At 37.1% G+C, this 27073-nt stretch overlaps 2 protein-coding genes across 3 annotated transcripts; one reads left to right on the plus strand and one right to left on the minus strand.

The window, feature by feature from the left end:
• Positions 1-296: 296 nt before the first annotated feature.
• LOC113655593 (WT1 associated protein) lies at positions 297-8264 on the minus strand. 2 transcript variants are annotated; one of them, XM_027166178.2, is made up of 8 exons: positions 8058-8264; positions 6794-6831; positions 5977-6032; positions 5826-5884; positions 5546-5673; positions 4533-4711; positions 2244-2398; positions 297-1602 (listed from the first exon to the last, which is right to left on the minus strand). In XM_027166178.2, the coding sequence occupies exons 1-8, from the start codon at positions 8065-8067 to the stop codon at positions 944-946; spliced, it is 1284 nt and encodes a 427-aa protein (XP_027021979.1). In that variant the 5' UTR covers positions 8068-8264; the 3' UTR covers positions 297-943. The 2 variants fall into 2 exon arrangements, with proteins under 2 accessions (XP_027021979.1, XP_027021980.1); XM_027166179.2 differs by lacking the exon at positions 8058-8264 and adding an exon at positions 7465-7663.
• Positions 8265-8656: 392 nt separating this feature from the next.
• Positions 8657-11457, plus strand: sod2 (superoxide dismutase 2, mitochondrial). The gene is made up of 5 exons (XM_027166181.2): positions 8657-9052; positions 9801-10003; positions 10188-10304; positions 10457-10636; positions 11086-11457. The coding sequence occupies exons 1-5, from the start codon at positions 9024-9026 to the stop codon at positions 11229-11231; spliced, it is 675 nt and encodes a 224-aa protein (XP_027021982.2). The 5' UTR covers positions 8657-9023; the 3' UTR covers positions 11232-11457.
• Positions 11458-27073: the final 15616 nt, after the last annotated feature.

Consider the following 27073-nt stretch of genomic DNA (forward strand, 5'->3'; position numbering starts at 1 on the left):
GCGACATACATTTCATCTCATTTTTTATATAACTGAGCAATTGAGGGTTAAAAGCCTTGCTCAGAGGCCCAGCAGTGGCAGCTTGGTGGATGTGGGAATCGACACTGGACAGCCATCTGATTGGTAGCCTAAGACCTTAACTACTACACTACCACATCATTCGTGTGATGCCGAAGATAACCATTCAAGGTTTTAAGTATCATTGGAAATTAGTGACATTTCTTCTAGATGTTGCTTTACATGACTTTATACCGAGTATTCATGAAGTTATGGTAAAATGATTAGACAAACTAGCCTTGATATTAAAAGCTTTTATTGATATTTGGTCAGTACACGAAATGAATTGAAATCAGAATATGAATACAACAAGATACATCTCAGCAAATCTACCCACAAATTAAACAAAAACTCATCTTTCCATGGAGATAAACAAAGTTTTTTTTATTTAAAAAAAAAAAAAAAAAAGTTCAACATCAAGTAACTAAGGACATTCTGAAGTAAGTAAAGCAAGTGTAGAACTTGCCTCCTGACTTAAACTCTATTGTACAGCAGACATTTGACTTGTTTTAATTTAGTGAGAAAATTAAGTATAGACAGGGTGATTTTCAAATAACCTTGAGCTGTATTTAGCACATTTTAAAACCATAAAACAGATATTTATTCTCATGCTGCTTGTTTATTTATAATCCATACTGCTCAACAATCAGCTTTGTAATATTGCAAAATATTAACAACTATGTAATATTGCAGCTATGTTATTTTGCAAAACAAAACAAAAAAAAAACATGACTGGAAATTGCTAAAAAAAAATAAAAAAGTGTCAAATTTCAATTCCTGAAAAACAACAAAAAAATCTAACTGGCCCTAAACATGTGGCTTATTTTTGCTTGCCATGAGTATAAAAAAAAAAAATCAAACAAAAAAAATCCCACCATTTTAAAGATTACAAAACGGACCCTGTGGACGGGTTGGAGGCAGCTGTAGCAACAGCTGCAGAGTCCAGCCCATTGTGAGTGGTGTGATGTGTGCCTGTTGTCCTGGTGCTCTTGGTGACTGTTGTGGCCTCACGGGAGTCAGTGTTGGAGTCTGTGTCATTTGAGTGCTGAGTCACTGATGCCTCACTGCCTGTTGGAGAGTCCACGCTCTCATACCCCGCACTGAGCGTCCCATAGCCATCCCCCGTGCCTTGGCTCGCTGCGCCCTCTGAGTGGTTAGACAGTTTGGCTCCACTCCCGTGGGCAGGGCTGGAAGCACAAGGTGATCCTGGGTAATCCTCATCAGCACTACTTGCCTCCCGAAATGGGCCGGAACTGGACAAACCTCTCTGGTTGGAACCATTGGAAGGACCGTTAAAGATACGGCCGCAGTCTTTTGCCCCAGTGGAACTGCCTAAGGGGGTAGTTTCAGTTTCAGCAGTAGCCTCAGTGGTACTGGGAGGAGAAGAGGCATTCCTGCTTGGACCTGCACCACTAGTGGTACCCAGAGCCTGGGCTTGCTGAGATAGCTGTTGCCTGGTCTCCCTCAGTTGCTGCTGGAGAAGAAGGATGGTACTCTGCATGCCTTCCACCTCCTCATCCAACTGAATGATAAAGTCGTTCAACTCTGAATAACAAAACATAAGAACTCAAACACAGAAACATAGCAAACCATGATGTATTGACTGTGATAAAGCAGTCAGCAACAGTGGGTCATAAAAAAAAGGGTTCACAAAATATTGCATGTAATAATAACATCTTATGTTGCTTAAATAAAATTAACTGAATTGAAGTGCATACAAGAACAGATTTTCATAAGTACTGTTTGTAGCACAAGTCTTCCTTACAAGTATGACAGTTATCCACTGATATCTGTTCAATTTGTTAACATTTCAAATACACATGACAAAGAAAAGTGAAACTATATTGCCAACAAGTCTAATCCTTTCAGACATATGACAGTGTTGACACCTTCTCCCTATGTGGATCAATTCCAAAATCTAATTAGTTCATCAGCTAGTTAAAATTCCATTTAAAAAATAAATAAATAAACAAACATACAAATATTAAACCATTCATCCCAAGATACTGTTCTAACAAGAAAGTCATTTGGCTGCATGAATGGACAACCCAAAATCACAGTGGTGGAGACATCATACAATTATACAGAAACCACGTACAGTATAACTATGAGCAACTGCTTGGGTTTTTGGCCCACAATGGATTAAAAGAAAAAAAAAAAAAAAAAAAAAAAAGTGTCTCTCTCACCATCTTGACTGCTCTTGAGCTCCTCGCTGTACTTTTTCTGCAGAGCAAGTTCAGCTTCCAGCTGGGCGATGCGGCCCTGTGACAACTGCCTGCCCAGCTCCTGGTTCTCTTGGATCAGCATGCGACATTTCGCCATCAGCTTCTTACCAGTCTGGCTGCAAGGGAGACAAGTCTGACATCACATGGTGAACAGAGCCATAAGCACAACAAGGACAGCTGGAGTAACTGCCAAGCTGTGGCAACACTGAAGGATAAGTTCCATAACACCACCTTGGTCATTAATCAAATGATCCAAAGACATTCAAAATGGTATGTGGGGCAATGAACATTTATGTGGAACCCTAAAAGAGGAGTGTACCAGTAATAAGTCAAAACTCAATGCAAAACTCTTCCAACCCATAGATGAATGACGGAACCAATAAATCTCAAAAGTAACATTTGACTGGCACCAATTAGAAATGCACACACTCCAAACATACATGGTTTTCCAAAAATAGCGTAGTAGACCTCAGCATTTTCACACTTTAACTTTAAGACCATCTCTGTAAATATAAATATATATAGAAAACAATTGTGGCAAATTTGTGTTCGTTTTAAATGACACTGGACTACATGTGCCACACTAAAATACCTACAGAACCCTGTACGATAACATTAAGAAACAAAACATACCATTAACATTTATGTTTTGTGGCCACGATCAGGGTTACCACAAAAAAGTTGCTTGATTGCTTTAGACTACTGTATATAATATGCATGTCTGTATAAATACTGACGGAGATGTACTCTTCTGTTCAAATATTTCTGGAGTTCATTTTCAGGAGTTTGAATACAATTATTATTAGGGATAATCTTAATTATTTTTCAAACAGTTGAGTACAGGAAGTTACACTGACGTTCTTTAAAGAAGCCGATATTTTCAGTGTAACAAGTTGGCAAGTGTTACATGCATTAATGACTATAACAATGGTGGCAGCTCAAAACCTCTGACCAGAAAGATAAATTAGAAGAATGGAGATGAAAAGATAATGTTTTGGCTGAGATGACCAACTGTGCAAACATGTTAACTGTTCTAAATTTTTTATAATTGTATTTTAGATTTGCAAACATTAAACGTAATGAAGAATTAAAGACAATGACATCAAACAGCTCTGCAACGGAAATATTTCACAAGAAAAACACGTGTTATTAAAAGTAGTATCCTTACTAAACACTCTAAATATGCACTTATATTGCTAAAATTTTGGAGTAGAAAGTTGTGATCAAACGACACAGCAGCATAGACATACATTTAAACAGCTTTAGTAATTACCTCGAAGACACATGGGCATTCACATTGAAATAAAAAGCTTGCACCTGCAGCAGTGTATTAGCAGTTCATCACATTTTAACACACCCTCAAGTGTGGAAAACCAATCAGACCAAACCAAAAAAAGAAAACACTGCTGTAAGTGCATTTCCCAGAACAAACAACATAAACAAAGCAAAAAATATAAAAACTATGAACACAAAAGAAAAAGAGGAAAGGAAAAAGTTAAACACTGTACCGTCTCTTCCACCAGCGAGATGGTTCTTAATGTCTCTGTAGACCACAGGGTCTTACACTTTCCCCAAAGTATTACATCATTAGAAAGGCTCTTCCCCCAGAGTCTTATGATTACTCCTCTCATTGTATTACATCACTCTACTGTCCCCCTCCCTCAGGTCATTTCTAAATTCTTACTGAGAGTCTTAACAGTTCTACACTGGTAGGGGCAAAAGGTATAAGATATGCACGTTCAACATTCTTTCATGGGGTGATATTTTAAATGTTCAATCAGTGATTTTTAAACTACAGTTCAATCAGCTCCAGAGCAAATGTCTTGCTCAAGTCTCTCTCAATGGCCGCCAACGATTTATTAGAGCAATCTGTCTAATATAGGCTGCTGGGGGGCTGGAAGGAGGGGTTGTTTCCGTTGTGACCACCTCTTCAGGAACAGTCCCGATTCCTTCAGGCCTCTGTACCATGAGGGGGTGTGTGGGGAAGAGAAAGCTGAAACAGTGTCACCTGACCAAAACTGGCTTTTCAGTTTCTGTTCTGTTTCATTTTTACATTACAGTATGATAATAGCAGCACAGTACAAGAGAAAAAAATGTCTTTCTGTGTGTGGCTTTTAAGTCTGAGTCTCGTTGCGAGCATAGCATTTCAGTCTTCCCCCACCATTATTTGCACTCCTGCAGTGGAGAAAGTGAGGGGGTGAGTCAGGAAAGTCTTGACTTTTGTTTGGAGGGGGAGTTATTTTAGTTTACCTATCAGGTGTAAATTTCCAGGCACTCAGTTCATTTTGGGCTTGCTCCAGTTTGTCTTTAGTCTGTTCCAGTTCGGCCTTCATTTTAAGGAAAAATAAGTTGATGGCTGGGTCCACCATGGAGGATCTCAGTTGAGCCACACTGGGTTGCTGAACTTGCTTCAGGTACTGGATCTGCGTCTGAAAGCAAACAAATGGTGTTAAAATCAACAGAATCCTCACATCACTCATACATTTTATTAGCTATAAGACCAACAACCAAGCAATTAAACTAAGAATTCAGAGGACTAGTTGAAAGAACTAGTTGGTAAAACTAATTTGTGCTACTAACAATGGTACAGCTACCAAATGGAAATCAATAGCAAATGCATCAATAGAGATAAAAAAAAATTAAACAACGTTAAATATATTTAATATCTATTCTGATAAAGTCCTTCTGTGGAAACCATCCAAACCTACCACTAAAAATATATACATAAAGCAGTATTGTATGTAAATATACAATAATATGTATAGAGTCTGCTATACACAGGGCTTGTAAGCCTCTTCATACATATTATAATAATATTTCAAGGTACCACCATGAAAATGAGCTCCAAACTGGGCATGGCTCAAGTTGATTGACAACAAAAGCCAAGTCATTGCCACCTCATGTTGTCTATTATATCGATCTTGTGACACCCTACCTGAAGTGTGAGAAATAAGACAGTGCCCTGTTCTTTTGAAGTTGTTTTGAAAGTTGGGGGAAAGAAAGGAATAATTATGTGTCGTGACACCCCTGTGTATGTTTTAGCTGCCAAAAATAAAAATGGCTAATGCCTGGCAGCAAACCCTTGTATGGCTGTCTTATTTAGAAATCTTAAGAACATAACTTTGTATACAATACAAAACTAATAATGTTACCGTTCACCATTTATATTAAGGTTTTGGTAATATATGAAAGACACCATTTTTGTACTGTAGACTAAAGTTATTAAACTATGAAAGAAAAACCCAGAAAGTTGAAATACTTACTGTACATTCCTGCATTTCCTGTTCTTTTGTGGCCAGCCTCATCACAAGGATGTTCTCTCTTCGTGCCGACTCTTGCTGCTGTTGCTTTAGCTTCTCCTCAGACTCCTTAAGACCAGTCACGTCATTGGCTATAATAATATAGATGTAATATTCAATTAGTACATGGCCTATAGAAACAATGCATTAACCTTAAACAATCCATCACATTATTAAAATGGTTGAAACCATCAACAGAAAATAGCATGAATACATGCAATTCAAACTACCAACATTTACTTACAATTTAGATCAGCATATTTTGCTTCGAGCACCTGGACGTACGCATCATGCTGTTTCCACCTAAAATGTTAAGGCAAGTGTTTAGTGTACATTTGCTTGTGTAAAAGGAATTCAAGGAAAGGAACAATACTAAACTATACAGTTATCCTTACCTTGCACACAGCTCCTCCCTGGTCAGGGTCTTCATGTCAGATTCACTAAGGCGAACCTAAATAAAAATGTAAGTATTTATCAGGAGGCAGTACTGTAGTAGCTCTAATTAAGTGTTGCTAGTTCTATCATTTTACTGATGAATTGGTTTATCAAAGCACGTTAATCACTCATTCCTTACTTCATTGTTAAAAAGAGTAATTCTAACAAATGCAGATTCCCAAAGCCTCAACATTTTTGCTAATACAAAAAAAAAACTACTGTTGTTATCTCGTGGATTTTGAGTACAGTATCTGCTGTCTAACTCTATGGTGAACATCTCATTAGGATAATTAATCTGAATTGCACAAGCAGGAGTGTGTTGTACTGTAGCAATAAGGCTGCACAACAGTTCTATAAACTGATTGAGAAACAAACATAATAAATAAATAAACCAGTGCTGTTAAAGCAAATATCAGGAGTCTTAAATGCCACAGTCTTGGACGTCCAGTCAAAGTAGTGAATTGTTGTGTAACATTGAACGTCAATGGAAAATGGTGAGAAAGAAAGAAAGCAACTAAGCGCCTGGTTTGTTTTTAGGAGCCAACAATAAAACCTGGTCATTTTTTCCCTGATTTTTTTCTATTCTATAAAACACCACTGTATCTGAGCAACGTCCCCTTGACATCATTATAACACAACAACCACTAACTTAACAAGGGAAAAACGAAAACACAGAATCAGCTACAAATACTAAGACCTGGATTGCTACAGACATTACAAACGTCTAGAGATAAAGATAATTAAGGTGTTTCAGGGTGGACTTTTCTTTCAACTCACCTTCTTCGGGAGAGGTTCTTCATTAGTCATCTTGATCTCTGCAAAACGAAAATAGAGAAACAAGCGATGAGAAAAAAATCGCATCAGACATGTTTCTGTCCATAGTGATAAACGTACGTCCACACGTGTCATGTCAGCAAAGCCAAGCAAGCCTCGCGAAAGCTAGTTAGCTAGCTAGCTTGTAGCAGCGAGTAGTTAGCTAGCTAGCTACATTCTTCCTAAACCATTAGCTCGTGTCTGTTAAATTCCCGTTAGCTATTTGCATCAAACTAGAAAATAACGACGTTAACTATCTGTAAGCTTCCCAGAGAATCGCTGCACACGGTCAGTAATCTGCCGCTATTATAATTCCCCAGTGACGGATCTATTAGCGTTAGCATTGCTCAATCGAGGCTGCAAATAGGCGAATTAGCAGCCAGAATACAAACAGCCATCAATTTGTTTTCACACACCGTCACTACACAAACACACAAAATAAATAGACAGACGCAGACGAGCAGTTTGCTGCTATTTAGACTGGTCACAAGCTATCTGTCGCCTTCGTGTTTTATCAGTTTCTTGCTGTCACAAAATGGCGGAAAGGGAAGAGACTCTCCCTACGAGCAGCACCGCGCTCCTCGCCCATGTTTCTCACGAACAAAGCCAAAAAACAATCTAGGTTTGATACTTACACGCCCCAGAATTAGACCAAGACGACCAGGAATTCTTAAAACGTGTTAACGCTCCGCTTCTTGTCGATTCTATCAGCGTTAGTAAAATAAACAAAGCGAAATTTGGGTTTAGATTGACGCTCGCGCATCCGCCATCATTCGGAAAGACGCTCCACCACTATGTATCACACGCCCCTACTGGTTGCCATGCTTTGTCTGCACGCGTATCTCGGCTTATCCTGCGATCTGATTGGCTTGAGGCCGACAGACTGCGCGCGAGCAACATCTATTAACCAATCGGAATGCTGGAGGCGGGTTTAGCCTGAATACAGGTGGGAATAAAATACCCTACTGGTAGCTAATGCGCATGAGTGACAATATTTGTCTTCGGCTTTTAGTAACAAAATAAATAAAATCAAAGTTTAACATATAACATGTACATGTTAAAAGCTTGCAAGTTATTGCATAACGTATGTACACAACTAAGTTTGTTTTCGTTTACAAAGCAATTAGCCTAATAGCTAAAGGAAGTAGCATCGATACAGTCATCTAATTTATTATCTAACGAACATCGTGACTTAACAATACGACAAATAAATGTTTAGCACACACACCATCGCACATGATATTGTCAGGCTGCTCCACGGTCAGTGCCCACACGTCGTCTGCTAATATCAAACGTGTAAACAGTCGGCAAATCTCCCAATATTCTTTTTATATATAGCAAAAACAGCGCGGAGCAACATGAATTAAATCAAAAACAAAAACAAGCATCATAAGCAAGGCCAGCTAATAGCATGGTTTGCATTCAACCCAAACAGAGTCGATTCACTGATTCTAGGGATTGGGAAAGTAGAGTCGACTCCATATATTCGGAATCGATTCCATACAGTCAATAGGATTTTGCACAGGTTCTTGTACTAACAGTCGTATAAAACGTTAGTCATAGTTCTTTGGTAAACTTTAAGTAAATAATCTTAAGAATTTATGTCAGATCCAGGCTTACGTCGTTAGCTATCTAAAGTTCATTTAATTTCAGAAATTGACATCAATATTACACTGTTAATTAAATCGGTACTTGCTTCGAATGTTGCGTCATTCACAAAAAAAGTATTACATGCGTAAATAATACTGAACATATTATAAGTCATTTGCTGACCTCTAATTTGTTTCGAACGAGAAAATATTGTGTGGAATCGACTCTTGTATTCGATTCAATCGAATCCCAACACCCGTATTCAGAGTCGTCTGGAATCGAGGAGTCTTATTGCATTCACGGGGGGTTTATTCAGCGATCCATTATTAATAACAAAAGAAAAGTGTGTAGAAATAAAATCAACGCGACGTTTAAAATGTTCATCCGTGACGCCTTTAGAATTCGTCACAATCTTGTTGCCGTGAGTCGCATAGTTTGCAGTGCACTGCTTTGTGCGTTATTACTGTCCTACCTAAAGACACAAAATGGTACTTTCCTCTCAGGTTCAAGTTGAAACTTCAAGGGCAGTTTATAACCGAAGTCAGTGTAAAACAGTCCGTTAACGTTTAACAGCTTAGTGTGAAGTGCAAGAAGAAGTAAGAGCATGCTGAGCAGAATTGGACATGTTCGCAGGTAATACTAGACACGTAGAGTTGCAAAAGCCTTTAAAAACTCTATTACGTGTTAAGCATTTGAAAACACAACGACGTAAACATTTAGCTTAGCTAGCAGACGTTAGTAACTTGTTAGTGATGCCATAAAGCGAGTCAGTTTGACGTAAAGCCCTGGTTCATTTCAGTAGTTTGTCTCTGACATTTATTATTTGATTGGTTTCAGTTAAAACATCAAACTTCATACATTTCTAGATTAGCCGTTTCTGGCTGTTATACTTGTGGCACGTGATTAATTTGTGCTTGACGTTAGTAGTGTAACAAACACCATTTTATATATATCTTAATTTTTTTAATTATTAACTCATTTTCTCCTTATGTTTAACTTCTGTTCTATGTTTATGTTCTGTAAAGCTGCTTTGAGACGAAGCCCATTGTAAAAAGCGCTATACAAATAAACTTGAATTGAATTGAATTTAGAGGATTTACATTAGTTAACAATCTAAGTGATCCAGTTAGTCACATGGATACAAAGCTTTATTAATACTTTACTATTGCACATAACTTGGTCATCTGTCTTGGTAAAAGTGTGCCAAAAATCTCACATTGTTCTAATACAGCCTCAGTACCACTGCACTGACACCCTGTAGGTCCCGTTCAATTACTGTATATTTAGGAGGTTCCTTAAATATACCTGGATTTTAATGTACATGGGAATTCTCCACCTCTTTGTTATTGTGCTCGTGTTTAAAACCATGGGTCACGTTTAGGTGTGCAGCTGGCTTGAATCCCTTGCTGGGCATTTTGGCCCCAAGACAGAAGCACACACTCCCAGATCTGCCGTATGACTACGGTGCACTGGAACCTTACATCTCAGCTGAGATCATGCAGCTTCACCATAGCAAGCACCATGCAACGTATGTCAATAACCTTAATGTTACTCAAGAGAAATATCAAGAGGCTTTGGCCAAAGGTAAATAAGAGTTTATATTACATGCATTCTTTACAAAAAAAGAGAGATTTTTCATGGATTGTTATTTTCAGGTTTGTTAAGCCATTGTATGATTTTAATATTTGACTAAACTTGTTTTATAAACTAGGTTGAAAGTTGCTTGTCTCTTGTTATCTCTTCCCCCTTTAATAATTTTCTCCTAAAGGTGACGTGACAACACAAGTAGCCCTTCAGGCAGCACTGAGGTTTAATGGTGGTGGTCACATCAACCACACCATCTTCTGGACAAACCTGTCTCCAAATGGTGGAGGAGAACCACAGGGTCAGAGATGCTGTACACTTTCTTTGTTCTACATATTCACAAAATGAACATTACAAGACACTTGTTGTCAAGCTGTCGCATAGCTCTATCGAATTTTTGTTTGACATGAGCCAAATAAATATATGTAAAGGCATACTGCATTTTCCCTCTAGGTGAGCTAATGGAGGCCATTAAGCGTGATTTTGGCTCATTCCAAAATATGAAGGAGAAAATGTCTTCTGCTACTGTGGCAGTTCAAGGATCCGGGTGGGGATGGCTGGGCTTCGATAAGGAGAACAAGAGGCTGAGAATTGCTGCGTGTGCAAACCAAGATCCTCTGCAGGGAACCACTGGTAAGGATATTCAAAAAAGAAATGGAGATGAAATTAAGAAGGGTGATCACGGAAATATCTATCTATCCACACATTTAAATTGTAGCACAATATGCACATTATCATTATTTATGTGTATTTAATTGGGCATAACTGTTATTGTGAAATAATTTACAAAGACTCTTATTGCAGACTGCTTGCGAATGTCAGGCAGTAATATAAAAAACATTGTGCTACAAGTAGTGATACCAGACAGCAAAATTACATAATCGCATCAGTGCTCAATTCACTCAGACATAAGCGGCTAGAATGAAATTAGAACAAACATTTATGGGGTGTTGTAGCTTTCCAGTTCACCTTGGATGTAGGTAGCATCATTTTAATAATTCCTGCAGTATCTTATAAGATAGTTGAACTGCACAACTAAATGAAACACTTTATCCTTGTCTTACATCTCTCTCTCTCTAAAGGTCTCATCCCACTGCTTGGCATTGATGTCTGGGAACATGCATACTATCTTCAGTACAAAAATGTCAGACCTGACTATGTTAAAGCCATATGGAACATTATAAACTGGGAGAATATTAATGAGCGTTTTCAAGCTGCCAAGAAGTAAAAGCATCACATAATGAGATAATAGAGATGTGATGGTTTCAAAACGCACAAATAATACACCACATTATTAATGTCAAATTACATAACAGCTAGTAAAAGAAGCGGTGTGATAGAGTTGGCTTTGTCAAAATAAGCGCAGTTTATCTGAATTTCCTTGACTCTCAAGTCACTAAGATGATGCAAGATTGTTGATGCAGTATGTGTAATTAAACCATTATTTAAACTAATTTGATAGTAATGTGTTTACTTCCTTTAAAATATTGAGTTTGAAAGCTCTGGGGGGGGGGGTTGTTTTTGTTTTTTTTCCTTTCTTTTTTTTAAATAAATTTGATGTGTATACAAAGACTGAACATTTGGACTTAATCATCACTGTATGCCTCAGACCCAATTATCTTGAGGAATGGACCAATGGATGGAAAATGGACCACTTTCAGAAAATGATGTCATGCGTCCTGAGTTATGATCCATATGCAGACGGTTGTGATTTAATCGAACTTTAAACCTGGTAATACTTGACTTCTATAGTTAACATGAATTATTTTCTGGCATGATGACTGAATCATCAACATCATCTTAGGAAAGGGATGAAACCTTGCGTGTGATTTAAGAGCACTCATGATGTTTTCCTATATCACTAAGCTCACCAACTGATTTTATTGAGTATTCACCACCTTTTCAACCTTTTTATTAATTAAATTAAATGTAAATAAAACTGCTATCTACCATCAGTGAGCATTAATGTAACAGATGTAGTTAAACTTAGGAATCACAAGGGGGCGCTGTTTGCTGTTCACAACCTTACATGCTGTTCAGTATGGATATTGTGATAGTAAAGTTGGCCATTTTTTATTTATTTTTTTAGAATAATATATTCACAGCAAATCGTCTGAATGTACAGATAGATTTTATACAGTTATCTTGGATGTCTGTTTAACGTGTTTGTGTTGGAATAATCACTTGTTACAGTCACATGTTACAAATGTCTTAATCTACTTGAGGTTCTTAGTTCATCCCTACACCCCTTCATTTACTTCTGGTTGGCAGTTAGTATATTCATTGGATCAATAAATACATGTGACAAAAGGCGAGAGAGAGAGAGAGAGAGAGAGAGAGAGAATATGGGTGGAGGAGTCTTGGTCAGCTCTGTTGTACTGATAGACTATGCTTCACACTTTAGTTTTAAAAAAACTACTTTTAGATGTTTTATTGGAGTTAACAAAAAAATACAATAAAATAAAATAACTTCCAGATGGTTAGTGCACAGTGAGCTAAGTCACCCCTTAATCTACAATCTCAGTCTGTAAAGGGAAATCACATCACTTCTTGTACAAAAGTGTCTTGTACAGTCTGTATTATGTTGTCTTGTGTAGTATAGTGTTATTTAAGTCACAAACAGCTAGAAGCAAATTCCTTGTGTGTGACAACACACTTGGCCAATAAACCTGATTCAAGTTCTGATTCTGATTCTTCCCATTTTTTTGTCCATCCATCCTTTCATGCATTGTTTTGTAGTGTGGCATGCCACGCTTTGTGCCTGTATCATTTGTGCTCGTATCAGAACTTACAGTTCTCAGGTTTCAGTTCTGTCTCTTTTAGAAATCCGCTAGACTCCTTCACCGAAATCTTTGTGTAGACGTGCTACTGATTGGTTTAGACAGCTTGCTTATTTGTTTGGGGCAGGACCTCTGCTGACTGTTTATGAAACAACTGCATCATGTTCAGATTCAGACTTCAGAGAAAATAAGACTTTGTAATTACGTGATAGCAAATGGCTCAAGCAGGCAGCTTCAAAGAGACCTGCCGTCTGTGGTACATATTCACAGGCAATATGGCTTTCCTGGCTAAGCTGGATGCTTTCCACTCTCCTGTGATTTTGGTAGTAAATGTGCTGCGGAAGCTCAATGCCAAGATACCTAAACATAACAGATTTGACACAAAAAGGGAATTAAATGGACAAGTGCAAGACTAATGGTTACAGTTGTTGTACTTTATTATTTTCACAGCTTTATAAAATTATCCATTTCAGTTCCTTCATTTCCAAATCTCCCACTCGCTTCATCATCTTCAGTAAGTGCTTTATCCTCATTAACACAGTCATTCACACCTTGGGGAAATTTAGCAAAACTGACTTATTTATACTCGTATGTTTTGGACAGAAAGTGGAAACTAGAAAATCCCCTTACAGGCAGTATCCCAAACTTAAAATTAGGGCCCTGGAGCTGTGTTGCAGGTATGCTATTTGCAGAGATATACAAAAATAAAATAAATATTTACAATAAATATTTGGCAAACACCCTTATCCAGAAAAACTTAACTTGTTTATTCAAATGAACAGCTGAGAGTTAGGGGCCTTGCTCAAGGGCCCAGCAGTGGAAGCTTGGTGGTATTGTGATCACAAAGCCGTTATGATTGGTTCTCTCCTATCCTTAAGATTAATTTCTGACACCATGTATAATATTCTCTCTTAATGATCTCACAGCACACAGTCATGTATAACTCACATTTTATATTTTTCCTCCCCTAACACTCTCATGCCTTATGGGTAATGAAGTCCCTACCATTACAATAACCACTGAGCCAAGCTACTATTTCCCAGTAAGCTGACACTAAACAATCAGTTGAACTCCAGTACACCAGAAGTACACCAGATCATTCAGCTGCATTCAGCATAAATATTTTTCTTTTGGAAACTATATTTGTAAAATATAATGACATATTTTATACAAGTAAAATATGGATCCTTGTATATTTGCACCAGTAACCCTAGTTTTATCAAGATCATCAACCTAAGCGGGAAAAAATGGCAAAAACCCATCGAACGGTAGCCTTTATTCTGTTCAAGCCACTGCCATGCATCAATGTGCTGTACTTTTTTCCTTTGAAATGTTTGTGTCAACAGTTAGAGATATTTTTGTTCAGAAATGCTTCCATGCTATTGTTTTCTAACGTAGCATGCCATCCTCTGTGCCCTTGTCCATAATTATGTTGGCCAACATCCTGTTCTTTTATTCATGTTAGAGATGCATTAACTCACCAGACTGATTGTGCGTGCGTACTCCTCTTCGAGTCATTCCACATGCTTTTCTGTTACTCTGGTTTCTGACTGGGTTGTTCAAATATGTTGACCAATTGAGCAATTATTTAATCAGCCAGTAAGGTTGCGGCAGCACAGTATATAACATCATGCAGTACATCTAGAGATTGTTAATTAAATGTTCACAATAAACATGAAATGAATAAAACATTTTTTTTTATAAATGTGACGTCTTTGACGTTTGTGTTATGGCTTTTGGTGCCAGAAAGGCTGGTTTGACTATTTCAGAAACTGCTGATCTACTGGGATTTTCTGGAACTTTACACAGTAGCCTCATATTCCTGCTGTTATACACTTCATTTTCCATAAAATCTTTCAACTCAGCATTAGAAGGAACTACCTTATAAAGCTTACAATAAAGTAAAAAGTAAAGAGAATACCAGGATGCATTACTTTCCGCCTGCTTCTGTGAGTACTCCAAATGATCTTTTATTCCTGGAACAGAAAATCAGTGGAAAATATCTGTTCTGAATATGGAGCATATTTTGATTTCTACCCATTTGCCCAGCCAGCTGCAACATTTCCCTGCTAAATAAATGTATGACTTTGTAGGGCAAAAATAAACCACAGAATCACCACAGCCAACCTCAGCATAATCCAGAATCAAAATATGACAGTTGAATGATCTGTTTCCAGAGCAGAAATATATTTTTTAAAGATCCTGTTCCAAAAAGAAGCTACAATACCAGACACATTTTTTTTTAAATATCACACATTATTATATTACCAGTCGTCTTGTCTGTTCTCCTGATGTACCCAAAAAATAGTGTAGTAGTATGAGAAGAGTAATGGGGACGTTCGTAGATGGAGTGGACACCAAAATACATAAATAGGATAGAACATAAAAGGAATATGTTTCACTTTGGTAATGTGTTTGCTAATACTGTTCAACAATTCCAAATTACATATGGGATATACTTATAGGGCATATTACCTGGTTCTTGTAAAATATCACTAAAATATAATTTTCTCTTGAAATAGAAATGGAAATTAAGACTCACAGGTCTCATGCTTGTTGTGGGGTAGAACAAATACTTTTTTACTGTCATTTGCATACACCTGGAAATGGAACAGTAAAAGGAGACTTTAATATGAATGGAAAAAATGGATGGATCCCTTCACAGGCATTATAAATTTGCCTGCACTGGCATTATCTGTTGACTATGGGACTGTTGACTCTTCGTATGGCAGTGTATTTGGGAGGTTCCACAGCTGAGGATCAACAACCACAGAGTCTCTTTGTCTCATTCACTTGGATCAATCTCTCCTGTTTTTATCCTGGCAATTAAAGCTGGAGAAATCTCGGGATATAATCCCTTTAGATTTAATCATGAGGGGGAAATTCGTGGATTTGGCAGCCTGTTTGAATCCAGCAGTAACTTAGGATAAAGGCCAGAGTCTCAATCAAAGAGTGTAGACCGAAGGAAAATGAAAAGGAAAAGAAAATGGTATATGTACTGTGAAGATGTTGAAACAAAATATCACAATTTCAAACATGTCACACACATGATGCTAGGATTCTGCCAAAGAATTCCCACTTGCATGTGTAAGGAGGATTAGTTTAGAAACATCACCTAGATTTATAGCTGTTTTGTGTTGGTGAAAAAGTAAATAATATAAATGGATATGTTTATGTCTAGTGGAAAGAGAAATATCAGTTCCAGTCCATGTAGACATTTTGTATTTTATGGGCACTGATTGATAAAAATGTTCATTTTGTATCCTTGAAATACATATCCAAAGATTTTGGGAAATTCCATCCAATGTGTATGTGGCTGAATTCAACAGTTTTAAGCCAAAAAAAATAAAATAAATTTTTTGCCAGCTGCCAACATCATGTTGGGTACGGAGCCTGATTTAACAAAAGTTGTGGTAAAAATGAACAGTCTAAAACTTAAAGCTGTCTTAAACCTGGCTTGTTTAATGTGTTTTTCTCACCCAGAGTTGTTGGAGAGCTATGTTCAATATCAACACAGGCTGTAACCCAATCAATTCACTTTTAAATCAGTTACAGGCTGTCAGAATAAATGTAAATTTACTACGCTGTCACATCAGCAGAGCAGAGAAGAGTACTGAATAAAGTTATAAAAAGATGACATAATCCGATAAAACATTTCAATAACAAGAAATTTAGCGAGTCGATTGGAACTGAATGAATTAATCAATGATCATTTCCCAGCGATGAAGATGAACAGGGATCAGTCAAGTGAAGAAATGATGATGAGGCTTAGGTTTAAATATTTCCAGTAAATTTGACCTCATGTGATGAGACAAATGCTGATAATCAAAGTGATTACTCATTTCCTTTTTATATGTAAAAGTACCGTACTTAAGGTTAGGTAAGCACAGACTAGCTTTCAGCAATAAAATATTGAGTATAAAATTTTCATTGTAATACTAGCCATCTGAAAAACATCTGTATTTGACTTTAGATAATAGTTTATTCTCATTACTTTAAACTAGTGCCATGTCTGTCCATTCAGAAGCATTTTCTGTTTCACATTTGAGGCTAGCTCATGATGTGCTATTATATCTATCACGCTTGTTCTTTCACTCAAATCTAGGCCAGAATCATGGGTGAGTAGATATACAGACATACAAGCGTAAAACCTGAAAACAATCATTCACATCTTTTCCAATCCATGTCCGGGAATAGCCATTGTCCTGCATATTTTGTTATTTCCCTCAATCCAAGACACCTGATTCAACTTACAAGCTAATTAACAGTCATTCCTGAGTAGAAATGGGTGTGTTAGAGCAGGGGAAACATTCAAATATGCAGGACAAAAGGGAACTCCAGGACCGCGTTTGGTAACCTGTAGAGTAAATTGATAAAAACGGAGATATTGGATTATTAATTTTGCGATTTCTGAGGCGAATTGGCACAATTTAACAAATTGGACCCAGAACTCTGTCTTTAATGTTGTCTACATATTGATATCAGTTGTTTCTTGTTCTCTCTGGCAGCTCAAAGCAAACATCTGTCCTGGCCAGAAGAACAAGTTGAGGTGGATCTTGAGTCCACCAGAGACAGATAAACACATGCACACACAATGGGATGCATGTGAACTAGGTGTGTTTAGCTCTTCTCGAAAGTTTTGTACTAAACTATGTAGTAACGTTGTAAAATAATACAAATGCATTTTAAATAAATAAAGATACAAGACTTATTTGTCTGGTAATACTGGTGATTCTGAAAGTCTCAGGAGAGACAAACGAAGCTGGTAAAATGTTTCTCATGTTGACTCATTTCACTTCTTTTATTGTTGTTTCAGGCATCACCTCTTTTACTTGGTGCCTTAATACCCAACCCAAATACTTTCCCTCAATTTATGAGTTAAAAAAATCAACCAAATGTTATAATTAGTCATGGAAGATATTTTGTGACTTAATTGTATTCAGTTGTGACTTGTTCCTTGTAACTATGCATTCACTTATTAGGTTATTTGATGATATTTTCTTATAGTGGCAGAAACAAGGTTCCCAACGTGAATAGTGGAAAAGAAAGAAGAAACAGACACTCAATAGAATGCATTCCTTTTTTGTTAAATATTCCTTAATTAATTTGAAATTGATCTGAAGCCAGTTTATTCAAGTCCACTAAAATACTATTAGAGCCCAACATCACAAAAGACCATGGTGTTACCTCCACATAAAGTGGTTAATCAGTATATAAAACAAGTGTAGTCTAAACCAAACAAACCTGAAGGATCTACGTAAAGAGCAGTAAGAAGAATATTCCCACCTGACAGAAAGACAAGAAACACAATATTCATTACAAATAAACATCATCAAATGATGTCAGATTGGGATTTATTTTAAAGCCAAGCTACATATTGAAAAATAAAAGCTTTAGCTAATAAATTGCTGAGGCTTTAACATGGGGCCATATTCTTTAACGTAGTGAAGCTTGGCCAAGCTTCCCTGTACAAATTGCTCTATTCCCTTAAGTGGAAAAAATAACCTCAGCCTAAAGAAAAACACTGGTGCTTACAGGTTACTGCAGAAAAAAGTTTAAAAAAGCTAAATTCATGTGTCAAATTGTGTGAGTTGTTTGTTCTCAGTTAGGACTTTATTTAAAGTATTTAGTATTAAAGTATTAAAGTGGAACGTAAGTTAACGTAAAGTAGTAGGTGATTTATTTAATGTTACTGAATGACAAACAATCTTTTAGAAACAGCCACATAGGCAGTTAATGGAAAAATGCTAACAATAGACTTTCAATCTCTTTATGTCTCTGGATCATCACAACTATCGAATCCAATGTAGCAGTAGCCCTCCCCTTTTTCCAGTGCATTTGCCGTCGACTATAAATATGGCTGTCAGTCCAGGTTAAGAGTTTTCCACAGGCTTCTGGAGTGGTCAAAAAGCCCTCTGGGGTTTTTAAGTCTCTCTCTCTCTCTCTCTCTCTCTCTCTCTCTCTCTCTCTCTCTCTCTCTCTCTCTCTTATATATATATATATATTTCTCTCTCTCTCTCTCTCTCTCTCTCTCTCTCTCTCTCTCTCCCTCTCTCTCATTTTCTTTAAGGAATTCCAGTTTAACTTAAGGAGATGAGAACATTTTATTAAATGTGTGCCAGGAAAAGAGTCACACATTAATGCAGGGTGTTGAGTAGAAAACAGACAGTGAAATTGAAACCATACAGTCAAACATGTACCGAGTCGAACATACTTCATCATAATTATGCTCTAACACTGCCTTTGCTTTATTGCCAAAATTTATATAAAAACGTTGCACAATCTTTGTTGTAGGGGTACCAATTAATAATCCAGAGAAACATGGTGATTGATTAAGGCTATTTGCTTTTATCTGTTGTCCAGGTGGGTATTAGTCATAGCATCAGATCTGGGCCTGGAAGTCAGGTGACATGATGATTCTGACTTTTAAATCTTGCCTCATTTTACAACAGATTTGTTAATCTGTAAAGCAGTTAGTTCACTCAAAAGACCTGTCAGTAAGTGTCACTGCTAATGCATGCAAGCTTGTCTCTTTACCTGAGAATGTTGGGGATAAGTGTTGTCTTGGGATGATTTATGATTACGCTTGTGGTTCCTGCATGTTGTAACTTTGTGTGTAAATCTATTTGTGTGTGAGTGTGTGCATGTGTGTGATAGGGATTCTTGATCATTGCCAGGGGATTTTCCATCAGCAGAACATTAGACAGAAACAGATGCTCTTCTAGCTCAAAAGCCAGGACACTAGAGTGGAGTATCAAAAATAACCCCTCAAAGCATTAAATTTTTTTTTCTTTTTTCCTTTATGCTTTTCTGCTAGTTTGGCTGTTTCTTTGTTTACCCATTTTAGGGTGCACTTAAACCCATCAACGGGTGTACTTAAACATTCCTGTCTCCAGATATCACACGTAATGTGCACAGAGAAATAATTGGTTATTGGAAATTAATTGGTTCTTATCTTATGTTGCTATAATATTCTGGAGTTTGACCCAAATACTGTTTATTTCACTGTTTATATTTAATTGTACAAACCTTTTTTTTTTTACATATGTAATTAAATTATATTGAGTCCCCATAATTATTGTTACTTCTTTTAAACATTTTATTCAGCTACTTCTAAGAATTGTTCAGAAAATACAGTGAAACTAATAGGAAAGTTATCTTACTGACAACAAGTCATTGGAGTTTAGGGGATTAAACACCCAAAACTGACTATATTTAATAACTCAATTATCAGGTGCTGATATTGTGTCTTTTCTGAAGACTCTTATTCATGAAGATTTCCCCACAAATCCATATTCAGAGGTTAATGTGAGTGCAACCTGTACTCATAAAAGCTAAAGCTGTTACAGCCTGGTTTTAGGAAAAACTCCAAGCAGTTAAACAAACCATCTTACAATTAAACCCTCAGTGTTGTAGTTTAGGTTATGATGAAGGTTATGGGTAAGATTGGGATGACATTTTCAGAACCAGACTGCCAACTGATAAACGCTCTCTCTATAAGTCCTATAAGTACCATAATTACTCAAGTTACACTTGACTATTAACATGTTGAACATGTTGAACTAGTTAAACAATTGTTAGAAATAGTGATGTGTTCTGGGTAGGTGGAGTATCGTTGTCCAGCACCTAACATATTTCAGCACTCAACCAGATTCTTTCCTTTTTCTAGTAATTAACTGTGATTTCGTTTTTGTTTTCTGTGCAGTGTGACTGGAGCGAGTCTGTCGGCCAGCTGGGAGTGAGATCTGCCCAATCACACTTTGTTCCAACACCTTGGTACAGGATGTTTTTTAATATGTGGATAATCGTTATTATGTTGTATATTACTTTTGAAACCCGTCTGCCAGGAAATTAAATGATTGTGTGACACTTTTATATTTTTCCATGTACCCTATGACGTTCCCTACAATGAGTTAATGAGTTTTCAAGATGTATTTCTGAAAGGAATTTTTCAAATTTAATAACTCTCAACCATAGCCAAGACAGAGAAAGTGCACTGGGCTTCCAATGTCTATGTTAGGTATTACAAAGTATTGTTTTAATGTATTCCTAAAAGTTTAAATCACACAAAAACAGTGCCATATGTGACCATTTTATTTAATCTCTGTGGAACAACTATTTTTAAACCACACAATTTTCTATTCCTGTGTGTTACCAAGTATGATTCACTAACTGCTACTGTTATTCTTCCATTGCCATCAGATCACCAGGAACACATCAACTCCAACTTCCCATAATGTTTATCCCTCTGCCTGTCTGTCCTTTTCTCTATCACTCTTATCACCCTCTTTCTCCCTCTTGCAATTTGTCATGCCCCATCTGTCTCCATGCACTTGATCGTAATTCTGGCACAGAAGCAAATCCTGATGGAAAACATTAAAATATAATTCATGGTGTGTGATGAGTCTGCAAGCATGCAGATAAGACTAATGTCTCTGCTACGTAACTGTCTGGCCGTCCAGATGTTTTTTACTCTTTTTTCTTGTCTATTTTAGCATCTGTTTTTCTCTGCTGTCCTCTGAACCGGATTATCATGAGTGTCATTTGTATCTTGAGAGTGGAATGGTTACATCATTAGATGATGCAAGGTGATGCAAGAGGTGATTTCTGCTCAATACCCTCCCCACACACACACATATATATATTTAAAGAGCATTGGTTTCAGTAAATATTCTGAATTATTCAGTACAGCAAAATACACTGGATTTGTAATTTATATAGATATGAAATTGAGGAATACAAGTCTGGGCTACCGATCAGGCCAGACTGTCTTGGGTTAAAACCTCTATGATTAAACAATGCTCGTAGATGTTAAAAAAATCTACATAGAGCATTTTATTAAAGAGAAAGAGAAAGAGAGAGAGAGTATATCTGACACATATACATTACAGTTCAGTTATTTTCTACAAATATTATTTATAAAGCTGCGGTCAGACAGCAGCAGAGAGGGTCAAGGGTCTTGCTCAAGGGATCATTGGTAGCAGCTTGGCAAAACCTGGGGCTTATATCTTTTGATCAGAAACCCAGCACTTTAACCACCACCACTGTCCCAGAGACATAAAGATCCTTTCAGGGCTCTACAATGTAACCTTTTGTTAAAGATTGTACAGAGTATCACCATAAAATCAAGCAGTGATTTTATAGTTTAAAAACAGTTACCATTGAAGTCTATTGTAATTTGTGCTTTGTTATTTCAGTGAATAATTTCAACCCTTAAATATATCATCTCTTCAAATATCCATTGATCCAATCTTCTTTTTTCCAGTTAGGGGTCTTTACAATGTGAATCTTCTTTTCCATCTGTTTCCACCTAACTCCATCCTCAGCATCCTCTACTTTGCACCAATTACATTCGTGTCCTCATTTAACACATCCATATATCTCCTCTTTGCCCTTTCTCTTGACCTCTTACCTGTCAGCATCCTTCTACCAATATAACCATCTCCCTCCTCTGTACATGTCCAAATCATCTCAATCTAGCCTCTCTGACCTTGTACCCAAAACAGCCAACCTGAGCCGTCCCTCTGATGTGCTCATTCCCAATCCTGTCCATCCTCGTCACTCCTAAAGAGAACCTCAACATCCTCATCTCTGCTACCTCCATCTCTACCTCATGTCTTTTCCTCACTGCTAAATTCTCTAACCCATATAGCATAGCTTGTCTCACTGCTGTCTTGTACACCTTTCCTTTGATATCCATTGATCCAATGATTCAGTTTAATGCCATAAAAAGGTACACAGCACAGCACACAGCTTTTAATTATTCAGTTCCTAATTTAACATAACCTGACTATATATCAGTATATGGCCTTTGTGTGTGTGTAAATATTCAAGTCTGTCAAACAAATATCAGTGTAATTTTAATATTTATATGTTTTTTATCTCTTAAAAAAGATGTCCCTCCCACCTTTCTAAAACATGCCAGTAGATGGATTGGCTGCTTTAAATTGCCCTGAGGTGTGAATAAGTATGTGATGGCTTTGTGTGAATGGTGCCATGCAATGGACTGGTGTCCCATCCCTGGTGTATTTCCTACACACACCTGTTCCTTGAATAGGCTTTAGATCCACTGCAGTTCCAGTGGTTACTGGAGATTAATGAACAAATCTCTATGTTTGTCCCCAAATGGCCTAATGTTCAGAGAGTCCCGAAGGTTGTGGGTTCGAGTCTCGGGCTGTCCATGACTGAGGTGCCCTTGAGCAAGGCACCGAACCCCCCAACTGCTCCCCGGGCGCCGTAGCATAAATGGCTGCCCACTGCTCAGGGGTATTCAATTAAAATTCAAAGAGGTCCAGTTACTAAAATTTCCTCCCAGCAAAGGTCCAAATTTTATATTGTCACTTAAAATAGTGTACCCTCGTGTTCAATAACGCACATACATCCATACAATAAAATCAATAATGCACATACATTTCTATATAATTTATTGTTAAATTTCAAATGTTTTCAAAGTCTGAACTTGTATGGCACTTGAATGGAAAACAATCCTGTAGTTGTCTTACTACATGTCAAGTAACAGACAACAGACACTGAATTTCTTCTGAATAAAATAAATAAAAAGTGCAAACACAGCTTTGAGAAGCCTGAACTTAGGGCCTATATTTCAAGTAATGTAAAACATTCAGGATCTTTTGAATAAAATAAAAGTGCTTTTAATCTTTAAGAAAAAAAAATAAACAAAAGACTGCTGCCCCTTTTTTAAACATTAACTACATTACTAACACAGGAACCTTAGGCAAAAGAACATTTCAAGTAAAATAGAACAGGGCAGAATTTACTAAGTAAGAGCTTTGAGCAGCTCCCTTTTTCCTCTCTCCTTTCCACCTCTCCTTACTCCCTTTCCATCTTCCTTTCCTAGTGAGAGAAATGGACATGTAACTGTCCTGCCAGCAGTTTGAATCTTAATTGTCCTGCCAGCGTAATTAGGTGCATTACTGCCACCTTCTGCTCTGGAGTATGGAACAGAAACAATCTGTTTTTGGCTTGGTTTTTGATGACGCTCCTGTCGTAATAACTAGATTAACTGCGCATGAATGAAATATTTATCTTTTTATTAATATCAAAGAGCTTATATAATCTTATAATATTAGATTATAATAAGGAGATGCTTAATATGATAATATTAGAATTTTAACGGGTCCGGGCAGACCCGTCACTTGGTGATGCCCGTACTAGACCATTGTGTTTTCACTGTGCACATGGCAATAAACCTATTGAATCTTGAATATTGTCCTCTCTGATATATTTGAGAACTAATTTTGTTCACCTGTTCCTTGGATCCTTATATCTCTGACTGTGTCCACCTGCCCTGGTATAAATTTATACATAAGTTTCCTTGAATGTTCTCATGCTTCCCTGTTTAGGTTCACCCGTTTCCCTTGATCAATTAAAATAATTCTACCCTCTGTGTTTCTCCATATCTTTGCAAAGCCCTGTTGTCAAATGCTGTCAAGTCCTAGTACTTTGTAGGGTCCTGAGGTCCTTGTGGCTTTTCTGCTTTCGATACTGGCATGTTCGTTTGTTTCTGAGCAAGGATTATTCTGTTATCTCTGTCTGTATGCTTTTGACCTCTGCACTGAGATCTGGCTTTAATTTCTGTATTGCCCCAATAAAGTTTTTGCAGAGACAACACACATGTGCTTTGTCTCTAGAGATTGCACATATGGTAAATGTTTAGCGACTTCATACACTAATCTAAAGCCAGATTCTACATATTAGAGTAGAACAAGAAAATCTCTTTGTGGCTAAGTTGCAAACATTGTATATTCGATAGAGAAGTATGAGTATGAGGTGCTGTGGGATCGGAAAATGTGGAAAGTGATGTTTAAAGCTAACTAAACACCTGGAAGAACATTATGACATCATTATACTCCTGCCACTGAATGTTTAGGAATCCACCCACTAACATCTCTAAAGTCTATAAGGTTGATTCATTCTCAAATGCCTGTTAAATTAGTTTACATTACATGTAAGAACTGGAACTGGATATATGCCGTTTGTGTACTGGTGGCAGAAGATTCTGAAGAAGGAGCAAGTGGTAACTGTGGGGCTCGTGTGATTTACTAGGCAGTAATGCTAATATTCCACCTGCAATGCATTTAAGCCATGGGCAGGCATTTTGTTGGCCACTCCTGTGTTTTATTACTCTGACAAAGACCAAGGCAGAAAGAGGGCAGCATGTGAGTTTTTCCATTTCTCCTTACAAAGAATCAGCATCTGTGTTATGCATCTGCTTGTCATCAAATTACTAGAACTAGAAAGTGGAAAAATGATCCTGATTAAAACCAGTAAAATGATCTTTAGTGGTGTGCTTCATGCTTTTCATTTTGCAGAGAATGTCCAATTATAATAATTATTTCAGGGGTCATATGAAGGCAATTCATTATTTAATTAGACTGTGTTAAATAAAACCAGAAGACAAGTATATATTTGCTACGGTGTCTTTTAAAACTGTTTCATGCTAAATTCAGGTAAATAATGACCTCAACTTCATATAGGGGGAAATACATAATTACGACATTATTTACTATCATTATATATTAGGTACACACACACACACACACACACACACACACACACACACACACACACACACACACACACACACACACACACACGCGCGCACACACACACACACACACACACACACACACACACACACACACACACACACACACACACACACACACACACACACACACACACACACACACACACACACACACACACAGAGTTTCTTTTATTCCTTTTTATGTGTAAAGAGTCATATAGCACACTATGGGTCCTGTGAAACATAATGCCTTTCTTGATCTTTCATGCACATTTAAGTTGTAAAGCTGCTCTCTCTCTATTGTAAGATAAACATACATGTCAAAATCAGATTATGTTGAAAGAGATACTTTTTAGGGTTTTTATATCTCTATAATATCTGCTGTAGGTCTACAGACAAACAGAACACGGCTGCATAGCCACTACCTCACTCATGATTTCAGAGCCTCACATTGTGATGACATAAGGATTTCCAATTTCTTTCAGAAAAGTTACTGTGACTGAGGTAATGAGCAGTTATTACAGGACTCTATTCACTTTGGGAGGCATAAAAGCCTCATTTCAGAGCTTACAAGTGGATAAAAAAAACTAAAGTGACAAGTCCACAGCAGACATCATCTTAGTTGACTATTATATGACATGGTCCATTAGGGTCTAAGCTTATTATAAAGTTTTTCATTCTAAGGCATTTTGATTATAAATTAATCCATGCAGTGAAATTAAAAGAAAAAGTAAGTCATTGTGAGGGTGAGGAAATCTCGACCACCAAAAGAGAGATTTTAAAGGGATAAATTATACAAATGTATTAAAAATATATCAGAATAAATAGAAAGAAAGACACAGCGGGAAAATCGAGGTGTAGGCTGTCTGCTTTTGTGTTGGTGTTAATAAGGACAGCTACTTCACAGTTAAATCTGTTGGAGATGGGCTGGCCCTCATTACAGAGAGGCTGTCATTCCTTCCTAATGATTTATAGCAGTAGTTAAAGAGAGTGAAAAATGAGCCTCAGATCAAAGATAAATAATAGGAAAAGGTGAAATGAAATAAAAGAGGTCACGAATAAAAATTTCCTTGTATGTGTTTCCTAATATGAGCGCAGTTTAAAGTAAACAGTCGCATAAATTCTCAAAAAAACATCATCTTTTTGTAGTTCTCTCAAAGTCCTTAAAGTACTACATTTGATAATTTATTGTACCTTAATGACACTTTTCGGTTTTGTAGTTTCACCTCACAAAAAAAATCTGTATTTTCCATCACTTGATTAATTTCTGGTCTTAGACAGGATAACAGCTTCGTAGAAGATGAGGTGCCGAATGGAAGTAAAGCCAAAGCAGAAGTCATCCACGTCTATTTTATGAGGCTATAAAGGAGCGGTAGTGCCCTGCTGGTCCCTGTATCTCAAGTTGCCGGTCTTGTGCTGGGCTTTCTTCATACACAGCACCACCTTAGCAGATACTACATGTCGAAGAGAGTCACCAAAAAAATTATGGGTGGGAAATTATTCAAACATTAGTCTCTTATGTGGCACTTCATTCTTTTCATTCTCTTAACCACTTGTAATAGCACATATATTTACCAGTGTTTTTCACTCCCTGTATAAAGCATCACAAATAGACACTTTCTATAAGCTATATGGTATTTATAACTAAATAATTTGTTTTATGTTTTTTAATGTTGATGAAAATAACTGCCCTGTAATTATTTAGAGTTTAAACTTTAAATTAACTATGAATTTAAGAAT

Source organism: Tachysurus fulvidraco, chromosome 16 (genome assembly GCF_022655615.1).
Source record: "Tachysurus fulvidraco isolate hzauxx_2018 chromosome 16, HZAU_PFXX_2.0, whole genome shotgun sequence".
Lineage (NCBI taxonomy): Eukaryota > Metazoa > Chordata > Actinopteri > Siluriformes > Bagridae > Tachysurus > Tachysurus fulvidraco.